The sequence below is a fragment of the Poecilia mexicana genome, unplaced genomic scaffold, assembly GCF_051168715.1.
Source record: "Poecilia mexicana isolate PSO_F unplaced genomic scaffold, ASM5116871v1 scaffold_21, whole genome shotgun sequence".
Taxonomy (NCBI): Eukaryota; Metazoa; Chordata; class Actinopteri; order Cyprinodontiformes; family Poeciliidae; genus Poecilia; species Poecilia mexicana.
Window position 1 is genome coordinate 10,061,244 of NW_028263390.1, and position 26,087 is coordinate 10,087,330.

Sequence of the window (26,087 nt, forward strand, 5' to 3'; positions counted from 1 at the left end):
CTTATTTTTGCTCATTTTTTCATTCATACCAATTTCATTTTAACAAGACCATTTCTAATTATTTTTTCATAGCCTTTACCGATACAGTTGCGTGCCATGGAGACACAATATTCAGCTTTTACAAGAAACTTGTTTAAGCCATCATTTGATATAAAACAATAAAAAAAATTCCAACAAATAAAAAAAAAAAAAAAAAAATATATATATATATATATATATATATATATATATATATATATATATATATATATATATTATATATATATCTCAATGTGTCCAGCTCGGTAGATTAAATAATTAACAGCAGGGTATGATTTTTATCAGTTGTTCTAAATAAAATAAAAACCTTTTTTAACAACTTGATTTGTTTTTTGGAGAAATATTTTGTAAACTACAGAATACACCTAAATATTTTTCATTACATAATAATTATTTTATGTATTTTTTCATTTTTGCTTGTTATTAACTGAAAACTATATAGTAAAATTCATTTAGTTCGCATCAATTTGTGATGGTAAAATTTTGAATTTGGAAGTGCATTTTTTCTTTTTGCTGTTTTTTAATTCCTACTAATAATGAACATTCATGTCAAACGCAAAACATGAAGAGTACTGGAACTACTACTTCCATGTAATATGGTAGATGTTAAAGTGTTTATTGTGCAAATGTACACATTTTTAAAATGGCGTGCGCAAATTATAGGCCTTCGTTTCCAAGTGTCCCCATGAAAAGTTAGAAAGTAATCCACCTTTGCCTTTCTACTGCTCTGCAGACACATTCAGGATCCCCCATTAGAAGCGTTAGGCCTCATAATCTGAAACCGCTCATTATTTTCAGAAACATGGATAATTAAAAGAAAGACTGCCTATTACACATTCTGGCTCTTGAGCAAATTCAGTTGGTGACCTTTGCTTTAACACATTAACACTTAAAACTTTCAATAGGGTAAAGGTTCAGTGGTAATTGATTTGTTTCGCAGTCTGAACCTCATTTTCCTTCCAGCTGATTAGAATCAGTCAAAAAGCAAAACAAAAAACAACAATGCAAAAATCTGTTTGTAACCAAATTAATGTTGATATGACTTAGAAATGTACACGGTTTTAGTTCTAGCCCTTCGCTTACAAAAGCAGTTAAATTATTTCACACCGTGGGCAAAATTTAACTGTCTTTTGTCATCACTTTCCTGTGAGATTTCTTTCAGATTCTGTACGTCTCCAGAGGGATATTTGCTCTCTGATATGCAAATGATTATAGTGATTCATCTGGATTTTTGGCCAGTGAGCAGAAAATGACTGCTAGCGAAAGATTTTAACAGAGAGAGAAAAAAAAAGAAAAAAAGAATACATCAAGCAGTACAGCCTTTGCAAGCGTAACCTCGTCTTGGTTAAATACTAAAATGCCACAGACCAAAGAAGTGGCTTCATTAACAAACGTTTGCAGCTGTGATGCCGCGCATCTAAGTGTGTGGGCTGCAGTTTGTAAGCATTAATGCTCAGATACAGTTTCTGTTGTTTCTGGATAAGCAGCTGCGAGTGTGACCGCTTCATACTGTAAACGCCAGCAGCCACACGTGTCGTTTTCCTGAAACCGTCTCACCCACATAGATCAGCTGAGGGTGTCGCATGGGCCATCTGGAAGAAAAAAACAAACCCTGCACCGTCAAGAAGACTACGATCTTTGGATATTCCGAAGTTCACCTCACTTAAAAAAGCGCTCCTTCACAAAGAACGACGATCTGTCCAGCGAAGTGAAAATCAAACTGTTTAAACATTCCTTACATTTTACGTAACAAGCGGTCTTGTTGCTGACACAATGCTGATGGTTTCCTCGTCACACACACGCGCACACACACACACACACACACACTTGCACACACACACACAGTCGCCTTAAATTGTTTCTGAGCTTACACGTCGCTGTCACATTCCTACAGAGCAGCGTGGAGAAAGAGAACAGAGAGAAACTTAAATATTCCTCCTCAGAGTGCTCTGGCTTTAAAACCTTTTATGCACCGTTTGATGCTGACAAAAAAGGTCTGGAGGTAATTATGCCAAATCCCTGCATGTCAAACATAATGTTTATTACTATAAACAATTAATCTTGAGTTGTCGTTGTAGTATTCTCCTTATATTCTGGCATCCCCCTTCTCATCATGCAACCTTGAACTATTGGACAGTAAATAACAGACTCCGTTGTGGATTATGTTTTACGGGATTACAGGATTAACATGTCTATAAACACAATCGGACACCGTCCACTGAGATTCACCACTAAAAGCCTTAGTAAACCTACTGGCTTCCTGTTAGATATAAGGGATGTTTTCTGATGCTGTCAAGAACCAGTGCATCCATGTTGTTTTATAAACCATCTTTCAGTGATGTTTCTATAACAACGTATGACATTATTAATTTAATGTCTGAAGCTAATCTAAACAAGGGATGTCTGCTATCCGATGGTCTCTTGATTGACATTCTAAATTTTATGGTCTGCCTCAACCCCAGCAAAATGTGTGGTTGCAGTTTGCCCTACCGCTTTTATAAAAAGCTGTTTTTATATTGCCATCTCACAAAACTGTGTTATAGGCCACGTGCAAAAGCTCCACAAGGAGCAGCTGAAACGCTTGATGTCGAAATTTAAATTGTTCAAACCGAAACCGTTAAGTTTATGAAGCAGAAGAACAACGTTTTTCTGAAAGGTTTGCCCACACACAAAGAACTGGAAATGCCGAGTCTGATGTAAAGGCTTGAATTTAAAGGAGTCGCATCAAAACAGAGAGTAAAGCAGCTAACATTAGCCAAAACTTTTCTAGAGTAGCATATGTACAGTTTGAATTAAACAGACTCTTGAAAGTACATTTTGTAAGCTCTTCAACAATATCTAACACACAGCAGACTGAAGATCGGTCATTAACATTGATCAGTCTAGTTTTGAGAGAAATAAAAGCTCCAAGTCTTTCTAATTGGGATTTTTCACTTAAAATAAAACCAAATTACGTTTTTTGTTTTTTTTTGTGTGCGATTTAAACTAGTCTATTTAGCAAAGAAGAAACACATCAATCAAAAGTAAAATAAAAACATGATAACTTAGAAAAGCATTTCTTCATTTCCAGGCCTCGTGCCAGATTGACTTGAAGCTGCCCTGTAGGAGAGACACTGCTTTAAACTATTTACAGTACGAGCACTTTCTTGGGTAAATTAGTTGAACTGTGTATAAAAGAATCACTTTTATTTATTTATTTATTTTTTTTTATGGTTGCCTCGTGATTATTTTTGTGTCAGCCGTGAAACTACAGAGTGTTGGCTGAACAAAGGCCCTCCCAAGGAGAGAGTGATGCCACACACTGCTCATCATGTGTTTTGGCCTCAGACTATGGATATTTAAAGCCCAACTGTGAATGCTGGCCTCTTTTAAACCAAGGGGACTTTCAGAATGCTGAATGCTTTCTTTTTCACTTCAGTTCTCATGCTGCTTTTAATTAAAAGTGAAACGAATAGTCCTAGATTTTTCTTTTTAAAAAGTTGGGTGCAGCACAGCAACTCAATCAGGATATGGAAGAACCGTTCCTGTAGAAGCTCCTGCTGCTGTACCAATCATTTCAGTTGTATTACATCTGTTTTATATAATTAAATGTGAAATGTACATATCTGTTTGAGCGAATAAAAACATGGATTCTTTTACCATCATGTGTCGCCTTTATCCCGACTCAGACACAAATGGTACAATCTCAAATAAAAGTGGCGGAAAGCAACTTGCTCCCTTAACAGGAGCAAGTTGAGGCTCATTCCATGGGAGATTCTGGGTATATCCCAACAAGAATAAGCCTCAGCACCTGCTGAGAAAATGATTTCCATTAACTCGCCTTAAGAAAGGTTTCGGCTTCCGCCCAGAGCAGGGGTCTGCAAAGCTCTGGTCAGGAGTAGCACTGATGGTTATCATCAGGTACATGTACAGCATTGCTGTGACAGAACAGCTTGAAGAAAAGACCTCTGTAAACACACGGAGGCCTAAAGGAGGGAAATCCTTTGTGAAGAGCGATATATCAACAAAATTAAAAAAAGTCGTAGATTTTTGCAGTGAAAAACGGGTAAACAAGACATTTAAATCAACTAGGGTGCATGCATTTTTGTTATTTGTTCTCTCTCTATGTGACTTCCACTGTTATATTACCCAAGGGTTCCACAGCCCAGAGACTACGTTTAAAAAAAATAGCAATAATATTCAGATGCATCATCAGTTGCTTCTTTTTTTAATTGTTGGGAGGATTGCACAAACCTATTTAACATTATTTCCACTGATTATCATTTCAGGAGGGTTTTCAAAAAAGATCTTAAGAGCACAAAAGAGCGTGGGAGCATGCCAAGTACGAATTCTGATGTTTTACATCTTACTAATTATTTTTAACATTAGGAACAAACGGGTAATACCCACTTCTGTCAAATTATTAGATCCTTTCAAATTACTCTTTATTTGTGTATTTTTGCTACACAATGTTTACTTTTTTCAAGTCACTATGCTTGTTGTTCTTCCTTTAATTGGCTTATTTTCTACCTACTTTCTATCAACAGATAGAGTTCTTACTCTCGACTGTCGCCACATGCTTGATCAGAATGAGGTTTTTATTCGACTGGGCATCCTTAAATTGTTAATTTCATAACTTCTGGGACAATGACGGGAAGAGAAATGCACAAAAAGTATGTTTATCTGAGCAATTCCCTTCACTTCCACCAGCAAGAATCATCACTCTGTTTGTAAAGGCTCCAGTTTATCATCCTCTGCTGCGAAACAGCCAGATGATGTTCAGCTTTAAATATGCATGTCTTGTTTTGGGAAAGCTCTTCGCAAAAACACAAGCTTCCTTTTGATGAAGGGATGTGTGAGGTAAACATCCCTCTGCTCCGTTTCTCACTCCCCACGCACTCACACACACACACTGCCACTCTCCTGTGAAATCCAGTGATCCACGAAACACCGTGGCAGCCCACTTCTACTGAAACTGACAGCTCTCCGTCACTCACACACCCCCACTCCCACAGCTATTAGTAAACTTGACAGTGGGATAAAGGAAGCGCCGTTTTGCTACTCTTTGTCAACCTGTGATAGTCAGTGTGAATAACACGTTGATCCTGTTGGCTCGAATGAAAGTGACAATTTACATTTTCTACACTTTATTTTATTATTTAAAAGTCAGATGTTTTTCTTAGTTGAGGCTTAAATTGCGTGTTAATGGTTTAACTAAATTATGATCTATTTTATTTTATTTTATTCTAAGGAGAAAAGCAATAGTTATTTATGCTGCTGCAGGAAATAAATAACATGTTGATTACCTTTACCTACTGGTAAGCATAATTAACAGAAGCTAAAGCTCTTGTTAAACTTATTAGTAATTTGCACTTGTTTAGTGTGGAGAATATAATTTTTTATTTGGTTGTTTTACCCTTTTACTTTGGACCTTTTTTGTGTCTGGAATAAAGATATGATGATGATGATGATGATGATAACACTAATGAGTTATGAAGCTGATATTAGTTGCTTAATTAGTCAGGCTGCAGTCAGCTGCATAATGAAATTGCTTACTGTAGTTTCAAACCGGTTTTATTTTAATAAGAGTAATGGATGGCGCTCATCGAGTTCCCACACTGCAGCCGCCTTCAGGATTTTTCTACAGTCAAATTTGTCTTTTTTGCACCAAAACCCCCCCCCCAAAAAAACCAGGAGAAACACTGGAAGTGTACAGAAACAGGTGGGGGAGGGACAGCACTGTGTAACTGTGTTTCAACAGCAGGGGAAAATGACAGCTGTAATGATGCTGGTAAGTGACCTGTGACTATTATTTATTATTATTATTGGACATGTAATAACTGGTGAATTTAATCTGATTAGCACATCATGAAACTGTTCATTTATTTCTGTAATTCAGATTATAAGTAAAGCTTAATTTAAAAATTTGAATAATACAATAAAAAATGAAAAGAACATTTTAATAAAATTTTGAAAATGATTTTATTGAACATTTTAGCAAAAACCACTTTCAAAATTCAGAGGACTGCTGGCTTTAGGATAGCTCCACATTTTTCAGGTAAAAATGTAAAACCTTTTCATACTTTCAGTCATTTAGAATGACAAAATATCAGCATTCATTATTAATTTAAGGCAAATGCAGGTACAGCATGAAGGCCCTACATATGGTACCAGCAAAAAGTCTGAGAATGGATGGAAGGAGATGAAATCGCTAAATAAGTTACATCCAAGAATGTTACTAGAAAGTTCGGTGGAAGGAAAACGCATTGTTCCAAGAGGGATAACTGCATCCATGAATAAACCCATTACAGAAGCCACCCCACATGGATGTATCCACGATAAGGGCTACAACTGTTGCATTGCTTGTATTAAGCGACTCCAGAACCAAATACAAAGTGAGAAGCTTGTTATTCTCTTAGGGTAAGGCGACTAATGAGAGCAGGACGGCTGCTCAGTGATCATTACTGTATCCTACATGAACATATTTCAGAGGGTTGATACTCTCTGATTTCTCAGAGAGGATCAGCTGTGTAAATCTTAAAATTACATAAATTTTAAGATATGTGTGATATTCAATTTCTCCCAAAAACTTATTTGCATCAAGCAGCAAAAAGCTGACAGATTTAAATTGTTCAAATACATCAATCTGCTGTATTTAATCTTTACCATATCCCGCAATCACTTTCTGAGTGTTTTTGCAATATTCACTTTTATTAAGACTCACATTTATTGGGAAAAAAAAAAGCATATGGTCCAACTGTGAATTATGGCTGCATGCTTTAGCAACAAATTACACCCAATCAAACTTTAGGACCTACTTACACGAACGCATATGGACGGACAAATGTCTTGTACCCATTATGTAATGAGTTGATAAAACTGAAATTCATTAACAAGATGCTCAATGAGTCACTGAGACTTCCGGCTACAACTAATACATCAACAACACACTACTTCAAAATCTACATAAACACATGTTGAACCTACTAAAAAACGACTTTAGTTCCTAAAGCACCACAGCTGTAACTCGCACACACTTCTGTACTACTTTCATTAGCCCTGGCGCTTGTATTTTACAACATGACCGGGATTTGCTACACAGCGCTGGCAGGGCGGTAATGAGCAACTGGGAAGCAGAGTCTGAAATGGAAATGAGCTCCAGAGTAACCCCACCGCGCTCCATTATGCCAGTTTGTCTTACGTCGAACCTTTGATGCCCATGTGAGCTTAAATGGTGTTTAAAAAACATGACTCTATGAGAACTCTCCCAATCAAACGGTCACCTGGCGACCGTGAGGAACAAAACAACCTCCAGGTTTACCGACCCTCTGCAACATAAATCAGTCCAAGCTTCACGTGTTGTAACGAATAACAAATACGGACGACGGCTCAGCTTCAATGAAAGAGACACAAATGGAGGCAATTAAATCCGAAAACAGGGTGCTGTGAGACGATTTTACCCGTTGATATTAAAACCTACATGGACAAGGAAATTCACAATCCTATATGCAAAGTGACGGCGCCCTCTGGTGGATCTATAAAGAACCCGAGACTCACACTTACCTAGTTGTAGTGAGGTCTCGGTGTGGTAATATCCGTCTTGCTGCTTCTTTTTTAACATGGAACACAAATCCAAACGCTCCACTGTCTGGTTTCCAAAAAATCTGAGCATTAAAGAAAGATTGTACATCAGTGTTTACAGCCGTCTTAAAGCAATCAGCACCAAAAACAAGTGACACAGAGGCGATTAGATTTTGTTTGCAGCTTTAATACATTTGATACCATTTAAGGGCCCACCCTCACACAAGATTAAGATTTCACCGTAACAACACAAATCATCCAAAAAGTGGATCCTCTGTAGGAATTTGGAGAAGTCCTCCAGAACATGTCCAGGTATAATCAGGCCTCTCGTACAAGAAGATCGGTGTGAGCTGATCTCCTTGTGGTTGTGACCCCCAGAAACACAAACTACTCCAAATTGCGCATGTAGACTGGCCACTGGTTGACAGGAAACAGGTTTCCTGTCTGCAGTTTCAAAGGTATAATGTAACTGTCTAAATAAATTCTGGCATCCTCTTTAACAAAGCTGATGAAAGAGAAGGAACATGTGTGATTGGCTGCTCATTGAATAAATAATAAATTTACATAATTGCAAAGACAGCTTCAGACTGCGAACTGGACTAACTTCCTACTGGAATTTGTTTTTCTAGATTTGCCAAAATCCAACAGAGATTGCAGGGATATTAGAGTCCAGGACACCTTGCAATCTTCTTAATCCGGCATGAAGTTGGGCCTTGATAATGATTTGTTTTTACACCAATGTATTATTCATAAAAAGCAGCAAAACATATTTTTCAAATTATCTAAACCAGTCTCACACAGCATAAATTACTGCCATCTAATGAGCCAGTGTTAATACCCACAAAATCCCATCAAACAAAATCTATGCACCCCACTGCTTTGGTATGGGCTGCTTGCAGACGAAAGGCGTACTTACTTGTCTGTGTAGTCGGAGTAAAGGCCTGGCTCCACTCGTTTTATTCCCTGGTGGAGATAAGAAAACAAAAATAGTTCTTAGTGAATAAATCATCCGTTTTATGACACTTACATCCTCTTGGTAACACAACAGTGACATTGTCTGGTAGGCGCCAGACAGGAAGAGCTTCCATCAAATGTCAACAGGATAAAAAAAAAAAAATAGATGCAGTCCTTCCTGTGACACTTCTATTCTAACAGACATTTCTTTTTGCTTCTTCTATTTCTGTCAGATTCCCATTACTGTGCATGGTATTTACATAACGTCACATATTGTGATGTTCTTCTGCTTTATTCCCTGCATTTATCCGAGATGAAAATGACGAAACAAATCTATATTCACATGAACTTATAATGGCTAGGTGTAACAAGAGGAAAAGTTATGCAAGATAAACATTTCACAAACAACTGAAAGGAAGATTAAAAGATTTATTTAAAAGTTTATTAGTGAGTCGTTTTTTTTTTAGCAAACAATAAAAAAGAAGAAAAACTGGGCTTCATGGGAGAAAACAAATACAATTTTGTTGTATTTTCTCTATAGTGTTTGTTGCAGGTTCATGCCTGAAATCGGAGTTTTGACGCTCTTGACAGCTTCATGACGGTGAGATGGGGCTCGAAGTCACGGCAGTCTCCCTGCAGGAGACCTTGCTCCTCGAAACGCCTGCGCACCAACTCTGCAACACACGTGAAAGATATGCGTTTTATTTCCCCCCCTATTCAGACTTTGCTGCAAAATTATAATAAAAACACAACAATAATCACAACCGGAAAGTAAAGTAAAAACAATTAACACAATAGCTTTATTGCCAATATCAAAAGGGGAACAATGTTAGTTCACAGGTAATGAAAAACACTGCATTGTAGGCAAATCACACAAAAGATAAAAAAAAAACAACAACTCGTAAACAAATAGGCTGCAAAGACAGATAAACGCATGCAGAAAACAAACACCCACCAGCCGATGAGGTTTAGTGGAAAGCTAGAGAGGTATTTTTAGAAGAGAAACTCTGCAGGGAGAGAAAGGTTAGTATATAATCAATAGCAGCGGTGGAGAGAGCAGACAGGATGACAAGAGGCTCTAACTTGCCGTCTTATCCTTCATTTGTTCCAGCTGCTACATGGAAATTCAGTTTGAGATTAAAAACAAAAATACCAGCCTCTCTTCTTCTATCAACCATGTTTTACCTTATATGCATGATGCTAAGATCTAACTGGTGTAAAATGCTCCTGCATGCAGGACCTCACAAGGATACAAAGACTTCAGAACCTCAACTTTTGGTCGTAGTTAGCATAACCAATTGTATCACACGAGGAATGTTTATGCTGCGCTCAAAGCATTTGACAAAAAGTAATTTTAGTGATACGATGTCTTTGTAAAATTTTCAAAAAAAAATTGCAGGAAGAAGTTACAGCTTATAACTAACCAAATGCATTTGGACAAATAGTCTAAAATAATTAGTACCTGATTTATAAAGGTAACACGCCAGAGAGGAAAAATGCAGAAAGTGCTGATGCAGAGTAGATTTGTATGGAAGGCAGGAAGGCTCTCGTTACTGGTATCAAGCTATAATAATTTTTTTTTTTTTTTTAATTATGGTTTCAAAACCACGACAATTTGACATCTCCCACTGTTTAGCATATTTTTTCATTAAAAGGGCAGATAAAAGAGTGACTATTTTTCTCTGAGTGTAATGAGGCTAATGCAACACAGCACCACCTTCACAAACCTGTTGCTGCTCAGCAGGATAAAAAAAAAAAAATACTAAAAATGTTCAGCTGCTTCCAACAAAAGACAAATCCGGCAGTTCGGAACCGTTACTGCTCTTCAAAAACACGGATGCGCATAGAACTGGAAGTAAAGAAACATCCAGTGTAGCTGCGAAAGAACCGGGTTTTAAAACTACAGCAGGGAAGCTCGACACAGCATGTCTGTTAAGCAGCAGAGTGCAGGCTAGCTAATAATAGCGTATTATGCTCGTCTTTATCTATGAAGAGGAGAATGGAAAAAAAAGGGGGAAATATTCTGCACGCCTGAAAGCTACAACTTCAATTTAGTTTATTTATAGAGCACCAATTTCCAAAACATGTGGTCTCAAGCACTTTCCAGAAACAAAATCAATTTAATCCAATCATACAGTAAATTACATACATTACTACAGAATTGAGATTACGTTTATGATCTGAATAATTTCTATTTGTTAGTGAATCTAAATCAAAAAAGTAAATCTTACAGAAAAGGGCTAACTGCAGTATTCAATGTGTCGCACTGAATACAAGTAATTAAATCAAGCCGTACATTTTTCTTTTAAATCAGGCAGATAAGCTAATCTATCTGATTTATACTGTATTAGATTTATGCTTTAATACAGTAAGACTGAATTTGTACTGCAGAGTATCATACAGTGAGACTCTCAAAGCGACCCATTCATGGTGGATGGTCCAGATTAACTCTCTCCATGGAAATCATTCATCTGTGATCATTATATCGTTATGTAAAAAAGTTCAAAAATTTGTTCCTATTTCATAAAAACATAATTACGACTACTGAATCTTTGATTTTTTTTTTAAAGTGGCATTTACCAGAATATTAGTAGCATTTGCCCAAATATGAGAAGTAAATATCCTGGATGTGAAGCTGAAAAATACCTGGACCACTCTAAATAAGACCTTTTTGAAATTGGACAAAAAAAGGAAAATGTATAATAATAATAATAATAATAATAATAATAATAATAATAATCTAATATCTCAAGAATGGCAAACTTGTTAAGCTTCCTTATTGTGTGTCATACTTGTCCACGTTTCTACTGCTTGAAAACAATCCATATTTCTAAATAAACTGAAGAGTGCAGTTTTGAATTTAGAGATCATTCTTGTTTTAGCTGGTGAGCATGACGGGAATCCTCTTAGGAATGTTGGCTTAGCATTTCAACCACAGGCACACGTCCAAATCACACATTCAAACAAATCCTTGACATATATATGCAAAGATAGAAACGCACAGCTTTAAACACAATGAAAAACACACTGAACTGCTCATTCTATGACTAGATGTAATCAGTGAGGTGTGAGAGCTCTGACTTTGTTCCCAGGTGATCAAGTTCAGATTTTACCTTTTGCATCCCAAAATGCAAAATTTACCTCAAGCCACCTAAATATGTCTGTCACACAGTTAGCTTATGAGAAAGATCATCCAGCTGCAATAAAGTTTAAATTATTAACAAAGACAACAAACAGATGCAGAAGCAAGCCTGCCTTCAGGCATCCCTCCAGAGAGCACCACAAGCAAAACCTATCACATTAAGGCTTAATGAAGCACGCTCAATAATAATAAAGACATAATTCCTAATTAGCAACCTTCACACTTGTCTGACTGCTATGTAGAAGCGCTGATAACAGACTCTGACCTGCGAGGCTGTCCAGTGTGGGTCTGTGTTCTCCGCCGTCCAGCCCAACAAACACCACCTCCTTCCTGAAATGACGGATTCCCGAGAAGGGCAGCACCAGGTCCCGCCCCCCCAGCAGCTCGGCCACTGACGGCTCGGCCTGCGCCAGCACGGCAGCCGCACTGAGAAATAAATAATAATAATAATGATAATAACACCCACATCAGTACACACAGAGCAGGTCGCCGCCTAATCCTCCCCCCCTCCTCTCTCCCTGCCGTGTTACGTAATAACATAAGTTATTAAACACAGAGTCTTCCTCATGCAGATTTTGAATATGCATCTCTGCATGACATGCTGTGGAAACATACTGAGATGGATCAGCCTGAGCTGCTCATTTTTATAATAACAGGGCAGCTTTTACTTCCCACACCAGTACAAAACTGGTAGCATTTTAGCCGCATTTAAGTTTATGCAGTTTATTGAATGTTTCTAGTTGAAATATTTTGATAATAAATGTGCCAAAGAATTCAGTAAATTGGAATACGTTTCAATGATGCTTGTTTGACAGATTAAAAATAGCTACCTTTAACTAGATATTAAACGTAATTTTCATTTAACCCAAATTTTTGTATGTTATCAAATACATAAATATGAACTTAGCTGTGTTTATGTCGTCTCCAAAAGTTCCTAAAACCAAAGGTTTGGGGGGTTTTGCTGGTAGTTTACACCTTATTTAAGAACCACTTGATCCAGTTGAACCTGAATTTAAAGTAATGGCCCAATTTGAATTTTTTGAGTATTCAATCAGTTAGTGCAAAATACTAGAGGGTAAAATGTCAAAATCAAGGTGTGATTTGGCAAATCAAAGACAAAGTGAGTCTGATTACCATAAATCAATGTCAAAACACCAATTAAAAAAAAAAACTATTTTAAATATGAAAGATGGAAAAATGTAAGAAAATCAAATATTTATCCATCCTCTATTCTCTTTTTTTTAACTTATCTATACCTAGATAATCATAAAACAAAATTCCATACTTTTTTGATATCACAGCATTTTACCAATAACTACTGGAATACTTAAATGGCCGACTTGCATTCAGAATGAAAAAAACGTCAAAACCACTCAATTAAAAGGAACCTCAGCACAATACTGCACATACTACACAGACATACATGTTGGCTTAAAATAATTTGATGGGTCTCTGTTTGATTCAATTTCAGGGTAGAATATGTTATTAGACGTGCGTGTGTTCTTTTATATAAAAAAAGGACACAATCCCTGCATTTGGTTAATATTTCCACTGGTCTCTGCTGTTGCTTCACATAATCCCTGGGTATTAAATCATCTCTAAACATCATCTGAATTTCTCTTTGATTGGGTAAGCAGCCCTGCTGCACTGGAGGAAACTGAGAGAGAAAAATCAAGAGTGAATATTCCTGATGTCAGAAAAGCTTGTTTTTGTTTCTATTTGATCAACATTATCAATTAATTCACTCCAGAATGGTAAAAAAAAAACAATTTTCTCAATGTTTTGCGTTCAAATTTCTAATCATTTCTTACTCACAGCTCTATTTGCTCCTCACTGGCCAGATGAGTGACCAGTAGTGTGATGTGAAGGGTCGGGACTGGGATCATGGCTTTGGCGAGTCGGGGATCCTGCCGAAGCACGGCCTCTTGCACCTCTTTCACAAGTGACTTTATCTGCCGTTGGAAACATTTGCTTTCAGTTACTGGCAACAGAAAGACGTCAATTTACTCTGACAAACACAAAATTTACTCCTGGAAATTAAATATCCACTTTATTATGAACAATAAGAGAGAGGATGCTGTAGGAAACAAATGAGAGAGCTGCGGAATGTAACATTTTAATTCAAGCAAAATACACAATTATTTCAATTGAGTTCTCGTTTGTGGTCACAACACAGGTACGTTTCAGTTCAAATACTAGATACAAACTAGTCAGGAAAAGAGAATAATCTTTATAGGCATAAAAAGACAGGGTGGATTTTTCTATTTAAGTTTTTTTTTTTAAGTGTACACCTAAGCGTTGCAGACAAACACAAAAATATAGGGAGATTAGCGCCTATGTCAGGTTTTCCTACCTCAGCGTTTGTAATAGGTATGGAGACAAAGTAGTTTGGTCTTTGGCTCTCTTTCTTTTTTTTCTTCTGGTCACCATCCTCCTCGCTGTCCACTCTGCCCCCTATGTCTCCTCTTTTTCTCTTCCTCTTCTTCTCGGATGTCTCTGGTGTGGGAACTTATGCGGGGACACATATGAGGAGATAAGTTACATGAAACTGAAAAGCAGACAGCGGGGCAGCAGGTTTTAATTCAGCCAGGTCAATGTTAGTCAAACTGACACAGTTGAAGAAAAGCTAAGGTGCACATACAGCCAAGCTCTTTCCATGTGGTGGGACTGGTCAGAGCAAACGGAAGCTCCGACATTAAACTGGCAGACGCTTCAGCTGATTTCAGCTTCCTCCTCATCAGCTTTATCCTCTCTCTCCTCATCCTCCTCTTTGATTTTTTTTCACTTGACGCTGCTGGAGCTGCAGATAATAAACACATAAAATGAGTTATAAAAATGTGTGGCCTTTAACAACGATTGTTGCATTTTTGCTTGACCACACAAGAGGAAGCACAAAAAAAAGAACGCTGGTTCTAAATAGAAAACAAAATGGAAAAATACATAATTTCATACAATGAATCTATGTCATCCACAAATCTGAAAGAGTTAAACCACCCGACCAGAGAGCTCAGCCACAACACGATAACAAACCACGTTGTTATGATTTGAGCCCTGTATGCTTTCACTTACTTAACCCTGTAGAGGTTTCAGCGTCTGCGATGCTTCCATGGACCTCCAAGCTGATCGCATCAACTTGACTGGTTAAACTAATTTTATCTTGTTGCATTCTCCCCTCCACTTCAACCAAGGTTTCAGTCCCACCTGTACAACCCTCCTCCTCGTCATTTTCACCACCAGAGGCCACAGCATTGGCCTCTCCTTCATACGAGATGCTGGCTGGCTGCATAACACTCACTGCTGCTAAACAGACACAGGACTGGACTGTAATCTGAAACAGAGACAAATGGTGTAATTATTCATACATCAAGGTTTATTTACGCATCTGATGGCAGATGACGCTTGTTTTCTTACCTGAGGTCTGAATCTGTGTACCGGTGTTTTAAGAGCTTCCAATTTACTACAGCTGTTGGTAAAATTTGAAAGCAGCTTCCAAACTCGGAACTCCTTTACGATATTCAGTCTTTGTGAGCAAACACTTTTCGACCTGTGCAAACTGAGGCTCAACAACACACGGCCGAATATCATGACAGGCTAACAGTTTTCTTTTTTTTTTCCCCAACAAGTAAGAGAGTGGCATTTAACTCTAGCTAAGTTTACACATCGTAGCCAGATACGTCAAACCAATGATATTTAGACTAATATAAACGGGTTCCAGGTTCAGGATACTTACAAAAAGAAAATTCACCCCACTAATGTTGCTTTCTTAAAGCTAACACCTGTTGAAATAAATCAATGCTGCAGAACATCTGTTGTTACTACACAGCTACGAGCTAACAGTGAAAAGAGCTCCGCTTCTAACTACTGCAAATAAAGTCACATTTTAATTAACTCAACATCATGCTGATGTCACAGAAGCCATGTTGGTGTTGCACCTAGGTAGAAAATGGTCCGGAATAGGGAGAAAATAACAGAACTTTAGCAGGTGTGCTAGCTGATAGCACAAACCGGATGAAACATTTTGTAAACACTGCCAACTTCCGATTCATCTCTTCAAAGTAAGAGTGTGTTCCTTCGAAATAATGTCCAGTATTTTGACTAATTTCAACTAGACGGTGTCAGGTACAGTATAAGCTCTTGGGCTTTTTATCACTAAATCAAGGTTAGTGAGTGGAATTCAAGCATAAGCAAAGAGATTGGAAAAATCTTATACATGAATGTTAGTGTAATGTTTGTCAAAAGTACAAACATTACACTAACATTCATACTTGCACTTCGAATTTATTTATTTGACTAAATTGTAAAGTAAAAGACTTTGGTCAAATGTTGTTTTTGAACTTGTTACATTGCAACACCAACATATATTTGCAATAAACGTGTTTACACAGTGGACCAGATTATTCAACACAAACCTCAAGATCACATGTAAAAGGACTTTGTTATCAAATGTTTTCTTAGTTTGATAAAGTCTTGATTATGATTAAAAATAATTATGACAACCATTTTGAAACATGGTTTATTTGTTGAATTACAATCACTGTTTAAAGCCACAGGTACGTCAGAAAACATTTACACAAAACAGTAAACATGTGGTTTTCTTTCCTCTCACCAATGCAGTCTAACAATTTCTTCTATTATTTTAGGCAAAAAGTATGTAAGAATTAACTATAAATATTAACACTGACTTAACTTTAAATCACTTAACCACTCACAATTACCATGTATAAGGACAGGCAGATCTGAATCATTAAACTTTTTCTTGCCAAACTATTTTACACTGTTGGTTGTTATAATTGTCACAGCACATCCATCGCAAGCTATGAGTTGTATCTTGAAAAAATGCTGCTAAATAAACCTCCGCCTTGTTTCTCACTAGCTGAATATGGAGTATGTACAGAATAAGGGGGCTCTGTACGTACTCCATATTTTAATAATTCCTGCTGTATTCCAAAGATGGTGTCATTATTTTCTTTGCAGCTTATTAATCCATTTGCTCTCTCATGATAGAAAACACTGAAATGCTGCACAATCTTAGGGTTGTCGTCCCAGGATCCCATTGTGGCAACATGCTTTGGTTCATGAGAGTGATGCATCAAGACCAGAATGGCAGGTTTAGCACCTGTGAAGAACAAAAGGGAAAACAAATATCAGAACAAAAAAATATAGTAAGTGGAAGATTACGGTAAGTCTTTCTCCCTTGGAAGCAAAAATGTTTTAATTTTTATCTCACCTTGAAGGGCAAAAGGTCAAAGGGCAAAAATGCAAAATTATAGGCTTTGAAAAACCTTTGCAAGGTTACTTTAAGTAACCTTAACACATGATAATTTGTTAATTTATATTAGTAAATTAATCTTAAGAACCTTATCTCATATTTGAAAATATACATGCCTAGAAAGGTCTGATTGGAAATAAATGGATGGAAGTTTACAGTCAATACAGCAGTCTGGAAAAACTCATTGTCTCACCTGTAACGTTTCTCATGGCTGCTTCCACATCTGTTCCTGTACGTGAAACAATTGGACAGAAGACCAACACGACATGGCAATCCTCACTGCTCTGGCTCTCCACCAAGTCCAGCTGCTGGGCTGAGCTCTTAACTTGGCTCAGAATCTGATGATGGGCTTCAAATGTCTGACCACTGATCACCATGTTGTACTTCACCGTCACTAAGGGGGAAGTTACAGCCACAGAGTTAAACTATTTAAAGATACAAATAACTTCACCATCACATAAAAACATTTATCAAGAGATATGAAGATCATAAAGACAATTGCTACCTTGTGCAATCTGGGAACGACCAACAGAGTGATAACTTGTTGATCTGGAGACCCCAGCACTTTGGTTTACATTCACTGAAAAAGAGTATTGAATGGATTAGCAAAAATAGCCACTAAGGGGTTACATATATATATATATATATATATATATATATATATTGCTTAATTTAATTTTAAGAGAGCATTCAAAATTACTTCCAAATGAGCTCAGCTTTTCAAAATTATTAATACAACCAATATATTACAAAAGAGGTTAAATGTCAGTAATGCAAAAACCAGAGAGAAAGTGAAACTTGCCTGGAGATTTTTGTGAAGTGGTTTCATTTGCTGCAAAACAGGAACTTGTTGGACCAGCCAGTGCCTTAGCAGCAGAACCTATGAAACACAGCGTCATTGTAAACCTCAGTTCATATGCTGTATTTTATTTATTGCTCAACATTAAAAAGTATTCACTATCAAAGGAGAAATTGTAACTTAAACATAACTATGACACAGTAACAAAAAAAAAAAAAAACAATCAATCATTAGGGAATTTGTTAAATTGAAACATCAGCTTTTGTCTTCCAGTTTTCAATCCCCTGTGTGCAAAAACAAGCATCTGTCTACTTTTGTCTATACAGAATATTAGGCAATAGATTAAAGTTCAAACATGAACAGAAAGCCATAAATATTTTTGAGCTTTTTGTGGACTGGAAACCAGCATTAGCCGTGAAGAACATGTGGGAAAATGTGTTATGATAAAGGTACAAAACAGAAATCTAAACGGAGTAAATTAGATGCTGTTTTTTTCTCTTAACCATGCGTTTAAAAAAAACAAACCCTTTTAGTAAAAATAAGTCAAGTTGTTAGAAACAGCATAAACATTTGAAAAAACAAACTGTGATAAATGAAGCTACAATACAATGAAGCATGCTTGTAAGATTTACGAAAATGAAGAGAAAACTCAACCTGTATCACGTTTCTGCTGTGGCTGAGCTTTGATGTCCTCCAATAAACTAATGTGTGCTTCAAGGAAACTCTGCACATTGTTCAGCTGAGCTTTTATGTCCTTCAGGAGACGGAGGTATTCAACCAAGACCCCATTGTTGGTCAGGGCATCTGAACAGAGTACAAGGTTGATACAATCATGCTTTTCTGAAGATATCCCCATTTTAAAATACATAAAAAAAAGAAAAAAAAAAAGAAAAACATACCCTTTATAGAATCATCTGGGATGAAACCTCTAAGATCTTTCAGGAGCCTCTCAATTGGTTTCTGATTAAAATACAACAAAATGCGAATTAATCTAAAGGTAAGTATGCACTGCATCAGTCTAGGTTTGTATGAATACATAGGGGACACACACATGCTTGTTTATTATTTCAAAGATCTTCCTCCTCAACTTTAGCCTGTCAGATCCAGGGAAAAGCTCATGCAGGTCTTCTCTTGTTAGAGACTGGATCTCTGAGTCTGTGCGGAAATCTGCTCCTGAAAAATGGTTTTAAGGGTTACATGTTACACAACAGTGATAATACAACTTAATTAAGCGTATGAATCATATGTCCCTGTATTGAGCCCGTAGAAATGAAGTGCAGAGGCCTGTCTAGTTGCAGATCCGATAAATGAATTACTTACTTTCAAGCGTATTCGCTGCGCTTGAATTGTGGTTACGTATTTCCCTTAGCAAACCGTTCATTTTATCGGAGGGGAATAAAAACAGGACAGCTTGGTAGTTTATTTTTGTTCCGTGTGTCTTCTCGGTTACCCTTTAGCACGATAAAATGAGCCTGTAAAAACGAAAGTGGAAAGGAGAAACAAATAGACGTCAGAAATCACTGAATTCAATTCATTTCATTTCATTTCATTTCATTTCAATCATCCTGAGTAATCTGGCGTCTATTTGTAAAGCTTAGATCACAACACAAATAAATTGGAAACCAACTTCAGCTTCGTGATACTCACCCTTTTCCAGTCAAGAGAAAGTGAAACTCAAGTGGACCAGAGCTGTTTTTCTCACGTCGGAGTATTGAGGGCGCTCTAAACTCCCTGGAGCCTCTTTCAAATACTTTTCTTCCTCTCTATGCAGGTGAATATCATATCTATGGAAGCCCGTTTGCTCCAATACAGCCAACTAATTACCTCAGCATCTCCATAAAGATTTTCATCGGAGAGAAGCATGAAGTGTTGTTGCACTTATTTCACCACATAAAATGTGCTTGAAAAAAGAAAAAACATTTCATGGACATTCTGTTTCTTTTTCTTTTTTTGTTTTTAACCAATGACCGTTTGTGGTTTCCTCCACTTGTGAAGGGTGTTGATGACTACTGGGCGACTATCAAGTCAGAAATTGTCCCTATAATTGCGTAGGCCATAACATATCTGTATTAAAACCCCTTTACATTTGTTCTCGTGCAGCATTCTAATTTTTAAATAAACATGTGCAAATATGATTAATTTTAAGCAATTAATGCAACTATAAATAATTTAAAAAGTATTTAAAAGCATTATATATACCGGTACATGCAGTTAGTTGTTCAATCTAGTTTTTGTTTTATTTTGGTCCTCTTTATCTAGCAACACATGCTCCCCGTCCCAGGAAGTAGAAACATTTCTCTTAATACAATCTGAATATGAAATTAATTATAAACTAGAGACTGAAAATTTATTTTATTGGATTTTTAGATTACATTTGCAAGTGGTATAACAGAATTTTATTATTTATTTGATCAACACCACTATTGCTTCCAGGAAACCTATACAAGGACAAATATAAAAAAATCACAATATACTACAGTACAACATCCCAACACAACTAAGACAACTACAGTATATATTGAAATTTACAATGAATACGTTTATAACTTCACATCACTGTAAACTGACAAAAAAAGAGAGAAACATATATAAACCTCTATTCTACAGGCCCCCAAATACTTTTAGCATCACTGTTGCTGCTGCTGGTGCTGCTGCTGCTACTGTCACTGTCGAACAACCTAAAGCCAAACTCGCTGCCCTCACCGTCCAAATGGGAGCAGCTGTCAATGTCAGGGCTATTATATCCACCAGTCACGGCCCATTTGCTTCTTGGAGTGCAGTATTCAAGTAATTTGTTCTGTATCTGGATCACAGCAGCATTATTTTCTTGACACTTCAACAGTCCACGCGCTTTCTTGTGGTAGAAAATATTGACATGCAGCACGATGTTTGAGTAATCCGACCACATCCTCCTTGTTGCTGTAGGCCTGATGCTAAGTGTGTGGTGCATCAACACCAGGATAACAGGTTCCCCTCCTGTGAAAACAAGAATCCTTTATTGTTGCTGTTGGGAAAACTTAAAACTTAAAGGTCAAGCGGGGGAGAAATAGTGACATCTAGTGGAATAAAAGTTACGTTTTACAGCCATGTTCATTACATTCCAATATGTGTTTCAGAATAGCTTGTTTGTCAGATTAAGACTACCTTTAGAAAATAACAAACATAATCAGGTATAAAACATACTTTCATTAAGCCAACATTTCTGTACTTTTTTTTATTGGTCTTATATAATATTCTCATCACAGATGTCATGTTTTCATTAGTTGTAAGTGTAAATCACTGAATATTATATAATAAAGGTCACTGGGTATAATACAACACATATGAAATGAGTAAAATCATAGAGATAGATATTTCATAGATTTTCTTCCAGTAGAATGTGCTTAAGTCAAATACATATCTAAATAAATGACTACCAACACCATTTCTGCTCAACAATTTACCAAATCTTCACCTCGCAGAAAAATAACTACAAGTTGAAGCAAAATTATAAATGAATCTCATTTTAATTTGTCTGATCTGATATTCTGTTTACCTGTTACATTGCGCATGGCTCCATCAACATCTGTCCCTGTTCGGGAAGTGACTGGGCAGAAGACTAGGAAAACTTGGCCGTCCTGACTGCATGAAATGAGCTGAACCCGGTCCCGCACTTGGGATTGGACCTCGGCCATGAGCTGAAGATGGGCATCAAAGGTTTTACCACCGACAACCATCTGGTACATCACTGCGGGAAACGAATGAACATTTGTGAACCGATCGACTAAATAAAATTTTAGATGGAAATAACTTTAGAAATAAAAATTAAAGTTATAATATTGGTGACAGACTCAATCCATCAGATCTAATTTTGCTTGAGAGAAGTTGTAAAAATGGTCGGAGACATTTTGCATTCAAATCTAACAGTGTATCTTTTTTTTTTTCTGTTATTAAAAAAAGCCAATCCAAATAATTCTATTTCATAAAGCAAATGTCATACTATGTAAGGCTCCAATTGAATCACAGACTACAATGTAGCTTACCACCATCACCATGAGATTATTTAACATTATTAGATGGTAACTGTAACAATATTTATAAGCCACTTTTGCAAACTGTGTACCCAGTGTTGCTAAGTAGCAACAACCATAACAAAGATTTTTTTTTTTTTTTTTGCCATGTCCCACAAATCTGTGGCACCATGACTTATCACAATAATAAAATGTCTATGCTACGGTGTTGGATGAATAGGAAGGCAATGCTGGATCATTAATAGATTAAAACATTATTCTATGCCAGAGAAATACTTGGCAGATAAACAAAAATATGACATCATCAGAAATGTACATGTAATATATATATATATATATATATAAAAGAAAGTAACCTGAGATCTACCTTGAGCTGCATACGAATGTCCGTTCTCTGGTGTAATGTAAGGCTCTGGTGAAAGACTGGGAGCCTTTGTGCCAGGGCTGGATAAAACATCTATCAGGTACATAAAAAAAATTATAACAATCTGATTATGGTTTTCAGCAGTAATTTTTACTTTACTCTGTTTTATTTATTTTATTCCACATTCCCATTTTAAGTAATCACTTTTCCATAGCTTTTTATTGGTTTAATTAAATTATTACTTAAATCATAGAACTTAATCTGTTTTAACCTCAAAGTGAGTGAGCTATTAGATACAAAACGCCAAGTCTTCCTGTATTACGTTAGCTGTATTTACAGGGCTTTGTAAAGCGCTGCTTTTGTGTGGACAGACAACATAATGGAAAGCAGCGTGAAAGAATACTGTTGCAGCTTCTTTTAGAGGATCTTTGAATTTTAACAAGAAAATAACTTGAACAAAAGAACATCAGATTTGAAGGAAGTGTAAGTATAATCAAAAGACCGTATTACGATTTGAGTCGGAGGTCTTTGTGAGATTTCACACGGCTGCGTAATGATCATTTCCAACTAATTTCAGAAGGTTTTTACCACCAGAAGCACAGACTGGAAATATTAAGGCTCAAAAAGCTTTATCTGTTCAAACACAGGTTAGATGAAAACCACTGAATCACAACCGGTGTTAAAGGTAAAGTTAATGAATTACTACAATAAAAAAGAAACACTGATTAAAACGCGAGTCCACAGATTTTTAGAAAACATTTACCAAAACCACACATTACAATAACGATTCATAACAACCTGAGTCTTGTTCCTGGTGTGGCTCAGCTTTACTGATGTCCTCCAGTAAATGAATGTGAGCTTCAATGACACTCTGCACATTGTTCAGCTGATCTTTCATGCCCTTCAGGGTATGAAGGTAGTCAACCAAGACCCCACTGCAAGATAGAGAATCTGAAAAAGAAAGCATATTGTGTGTTAGAAGGGAAAAATACTGTAGTGGGATTTTTAGTAGTGTTACTGGAAAACTATTTTACCCCTGAGGGAGTACGGTAGCACGAAACCTTCGAGTTCTTTCAGGAGTACATTTATTGGTTTCTGCATGAATAAAACAAGCCAACTGGTGAGAATTTATGCACACTGTGCAGTTCTATGAGCAGCAAAGAGGCAGCACACAAAGTGCAGGAAAAAAAAAACTCACATGCTTCTTTATAATTCTGAAGATGATCCGTCTTAGCTTCAGCTTCTCCGGTCCAGGAAACAGCTCGTGTAGATCTGCTCGAGTCAGAGACCGGATCTCTGAATCTGTGCGGAAATCTGCTTCTGAAAATGAATATTGAAATTTTATTGGGATTGTATGTGATTTTATGCGACACAGTGGTAAAAGTCATTCAAAAAAAAAAAAAAATCCAAATAGGATGGTTTGATTTGTTTTCATTCTGCTTTACCCTTTAAAAAAATATATTAATGCTACTCTTTGACTGAATCTCCTCATATGTATACAACAACTTAAACACAGAGCCAGAACTACAATGGAACTGAGTAAATGATGTATGTTTTATAAGGGTCTAGTCAAAGTCCAGAGCTAAATCAATTTGAGGACCTATGCCAAAAGAGGTTCTTCATCCAGTAATACTGAGCTTGTGCAATCTTGTAAAAAAAAAAAAATAAGAGCAAAAGTTTAGAAACCCTAAACAACTTGTTGTTGTAATTGCATCAAAAGCTGGTTGCATAAAGTAATTAATTCAGTAGAACTGAACACATTTGCATGCCACACTTTTCAGATTCATAATTCTAAAAGATGTTGAAAGCGAGATGACTTACCATTTTTAATCACAAAAATGCATCTGTCCATCTTTAACATAAAACTACAATGAGACACATTGAAATTAGAGTTTGCAAAGTGAATTTTGTTTTGCAAAAATAATAGTTTAGCAATGCACTTTAGTTATCAGAGACAGAACAGCACACCAATCACACTGCTGGTGTGCTACACTCATTTATTTAATTTTACTTAATAAGGAAGACGTGTTTTTGAGATCGAGGACAGATTTGTCCGTGCTTGCGAATGTGGGACCGAGTGTGTGTAACCGGATCTGCAGTTTGTCCAGTCTGGTCTGAAGGGTCAGCCCAGCTGCCTCCTCTGAAGACAGCCACTTACGTTCCAGCACAGAGGCAGCTGCTGCGTTGGTGCGTCTCACTTTCCTCAGCAAAACAGCCATAACTTATCCTGAAGAGCAAACAGACTTTTGTTCATAATTAGTATGGCAAGGCATGCGTCTCGTCTTTAATTTACTACAAACTTTAAATGCAGAACGACTGTGAAAAACACGAGTTTGGTATAAAAAAAAACAAAAAAAAACAAACAAACAAAAAAAAACAGGGCGTGTAGTACAATAAATAAACGTCACGTGTTACGTTTAAATCATCCGTACATATTTTATTGAGTAAAGATTGGACTAGATCTTGTTTTATTACTCACCGTTTACCGTTATCGCAAAGTCAAAGTGACTTCACCGCAGCTATTTCTACTCACGTCATTACGTAAAGGCTTCAAACGGAACGGCGGCCGTCAGAGGAGATGACGCGGCTGTAAATCCGCCCATCAGTGCGTCGCAAGCTAGAAAAAAAAAAAATAGAGAACATGCGGTTCCTGCTGTAAAAGAAGCTTGCCATGTTTCTCTTTTGATTTTTGTCTGAAAAGAAGAGATGAAAGTGTGAAAAAAATGGAGCAGAAATCCCCCGCCCCAACAAGGTTTGTATCGTTGGATTAAATGAGGCCCTTTAATAGACACTTTAAAAAAATAAATAAAATAAAAAAGTTATTCTCAAAAATATTGAATAATGTTTGTTTTGAGAATGGGCTGGTTGACAATTATTTTAAATACATTTTTAAATAATTTATTTTAATGGAGCTATACATTCTGGACCAGTGAGGAAAAAAGGCTCACACACAATCCTTTAGTTTATAGTTTTCTGAATGTTATGTTTATAGGTAACAGCTCTTTTAAGGAAAAATATTGCATTCCCTTTTTCAACCTGCCATCTTTGGCATTTAGGAATGTGCTGGAAATGTCTTTTTTTTTTTTTTACTTGTTTGCCTCAATAATTTATAGGTCAGATTGAATTAATACACTTTAGAAAACAAACAAACAAAAAACACTAATCCTCTGAAAGTAGTTGTTGGTGGAGTGATAAAAAAAATAAATAAAATAAAGTTGAAAGTAACTTTGAAAACTTTCAGAAACTTGAAGGAACTCTCCATCAGGGTCACTTCTAAAGAAACCCTGGCCTTGTTGAGCAGATTCAGCACCTTTTCAGTGCTGGAGTTTGATCTGGGGAACGTAAAGAGCTGAACACCGAATTGATCGTTATGATGAAATCTATTTAAAGGAGGACTTAGTAAGGAGGAATGTGGGAAAACGTGCATGACTGTGGGTGTTATTTATAGTCTGTTTGTTTGTTTGTTTGTTTGTTTTTATCTGGAAAACTGCACCCAAATTTCACCGTACGATGTTTCATTGTTGCAACGTCAGTAAAGAGTCCTGAACTTGACTTCAGCATAAGACACCCGCTGGTCCTCCAGGAAAATTCATGAGATGTGTTCAATCACATTGTGAACAAGCACTGAAAGCTCAGCTTCCATTACACTGACAGAGATTTGTGTTGTTGCCTCTGACCTTCACCCTAGAAACCTCCTTCATATACTAACTGTAGTAGTCGGTGACAGGGTACAGCGTGCTCACATAGCAAAGCCAGCAGGGTGCAGTACTGTACAGCGCTACCTGCTGTTCCTCCGCTGTCAGTCTCACAAAGTCATATGCATATGGTTTTCTCTCCCCAAGTTTCTTAAAAACTCCAATAATTATGACTATAAACAGATAAAAGCCAAAATAACAGAGCCCAATTCAATGAAGACGTGTACATGGATAGTTGCTGGTGTGTTCAGTTTA

General features: G+C 36.8%; 3 protein-coding genes across 5 annotated transcripts in view; all 3 read right to left on the reverse strand.

Moving 5' to 3' along the window:
- The window catches only part of akap7 (A-kinase anchoring protein 7), a 47,142-nt gene extending 31,403 nt beyond the window's left edge, over nt 1-15,739 (reverse strand). Inside the window, exons 1-9 of one of the 2 annotated variants that reach the window (XM_088001700.1) lie at nt 15,107-15,739; nt 14,897-15,023; nt 14,337-14,495; nt 14,049-14,203; nt 13,511-13,647; nt 11,961-12,121; nt 9,115-9,227; nt 8,516-8,562; nt 7,582-7,682 (exon numbers count right to left, since the gene is read on the reverse strand). In XM_088001700.1, coding sequence (XP_087857826.1) covers nt 7,582-7,682; nt 8,516-8,562; nt 9,115-9,227; nt 11,961-12,121; nt 13,511-13,647; nt 14,049-14,203; nt 14,337-14,495; nt 14,897-15,023; nt 15,107-15,280 — 1,174 coding nt within the window. In that variant the 5' untranslated portion in view covers nt 15,281-15,739. Of the gene's footprint in view, nt 1-7,581; nt 7,683-8,515; nt 8,563-9,114; nt 9,228-11,960; nt 12,122-13,510; nt 13,648-14,048; nt 14,204-14,336; nt 14,496-14,764; nt 15,024-15,106 lie in introns of both variants that reach the window. The other variant, XM_014985779.2, reaches the window with a different exon arrangement.
- A 455-nt stretch (nt 15,740-16,194) lies between these two features.
- LOC106917074 (uncharacterized) lies at nt 16,195-19,512 on the reverse strand. Its single transcript, XM_014985783.2, has 9 exons — nt 19,411-19,512; nt 19,084-19,235; nt 18,815-18,936; nt 18,663-18,723; nt 18,418-18,567; nt 17,767-17,844; nt 17,470-17,544; nt 17,158-17,358; nt 16,195-16,811 (listed from the first exon to the last, which is right to left on the reverse strand). The coding sequence occupies exons 2-9, from the start codon at nt 19,142-19,144 to the stop codon at nt 16,510-16,512; spliced, it is 1,050 nt and encodes a 349-aa protein (XP_014841269.2). The 5' UTR covers nt 19,145-19,235; nt 19,411-19,512; the 3' UTR covers nt 16,195-16,509.
- Nucleotides 19,513-20,100: 588 nt separating this feature from the next.
- LOC106917073 (uncharacterized) lies at nt 20,101-25,542 on the reverse strand. 2 transcript variants are annotated; one of them, XM_014985780.2, is made up of 8 exons: nt 24,617-25,542; nt 24,296-24,364; nt 23,336-23,457; nt 23,172-23,232; nt 22,936-23,088; nt 22,141-22,230; nt 21,299-21,490; nt 20,101-20,739 (listed from the first exon to the last, which is right to left on the reverse strand). In XM_014985780.2, the coding sequence occupies exons 2-8, from the start codon at nt 24,354-24,356 to the stop codon at nt 20,360-20,362; spliced, it is 1,059 nt and encodes a 352-aa protein (XP_014841266.1). In that variant the 5' UTR covers nt 24,357-24,364; nt 24,617-25,542; the 3' UTR covers nt 20,101-20,359. The 2 variants fall into 2 exon arrangements, with proteins under 2 accessions (XP_014841266.1, XP_087858116.1); XM_088001990.1 differs by adding an exon at nt 23,959-24,002 and having other exon boundaries at nt 24,296-25,542.
- Between the last annotated feature and the right edge of the window lie 545 nt (nt 25,543-26,087).

Coding starts and splice junctions, on each gene's coding strand:
- LOC106917073 (XM_014985780.2), bottom strand. CDS start 24,356: ATGGCTGTTTTGCTGAGGAAAGTGAGACGCACCAACGCAGCAGCTGCC. Junction 23,233..23,335: donor TCAGAATTATAAAGAAGCAT/GTGAGTTTTTTT, acceptor TTATTCATGCAG/AAACCAATAAATGTACTCCT. Junction 23,089..23,171: donor GCTACCGTACTCCCTCAGGG/GTAAAATAGTTT, acceptor TTTCTTTTTCAG/ATTCTCTATCTTGCAGTGGG.
- LOC106917074 (XM_014985783.2), bottom strand. CDS start 19,144: ATGAACGGTTTGCTAAGGGAAATACGTAACCACAATTCAAGCGCAGCG. Junction 17,545..17,766: donor CACTTCACAAAAATCTCCAG/GCAAGTTTCACT, acceptor ACTCTTTTTCAG/TGAATGTAAACCAAAGTGCT. Junction 17,359..17,469: donor TCGTTCCCAGATTGCACAAG/GTAGCAATTGTC, acceptor CTTCCCCCTTAG/TGACGGTGAAGTACAACATG.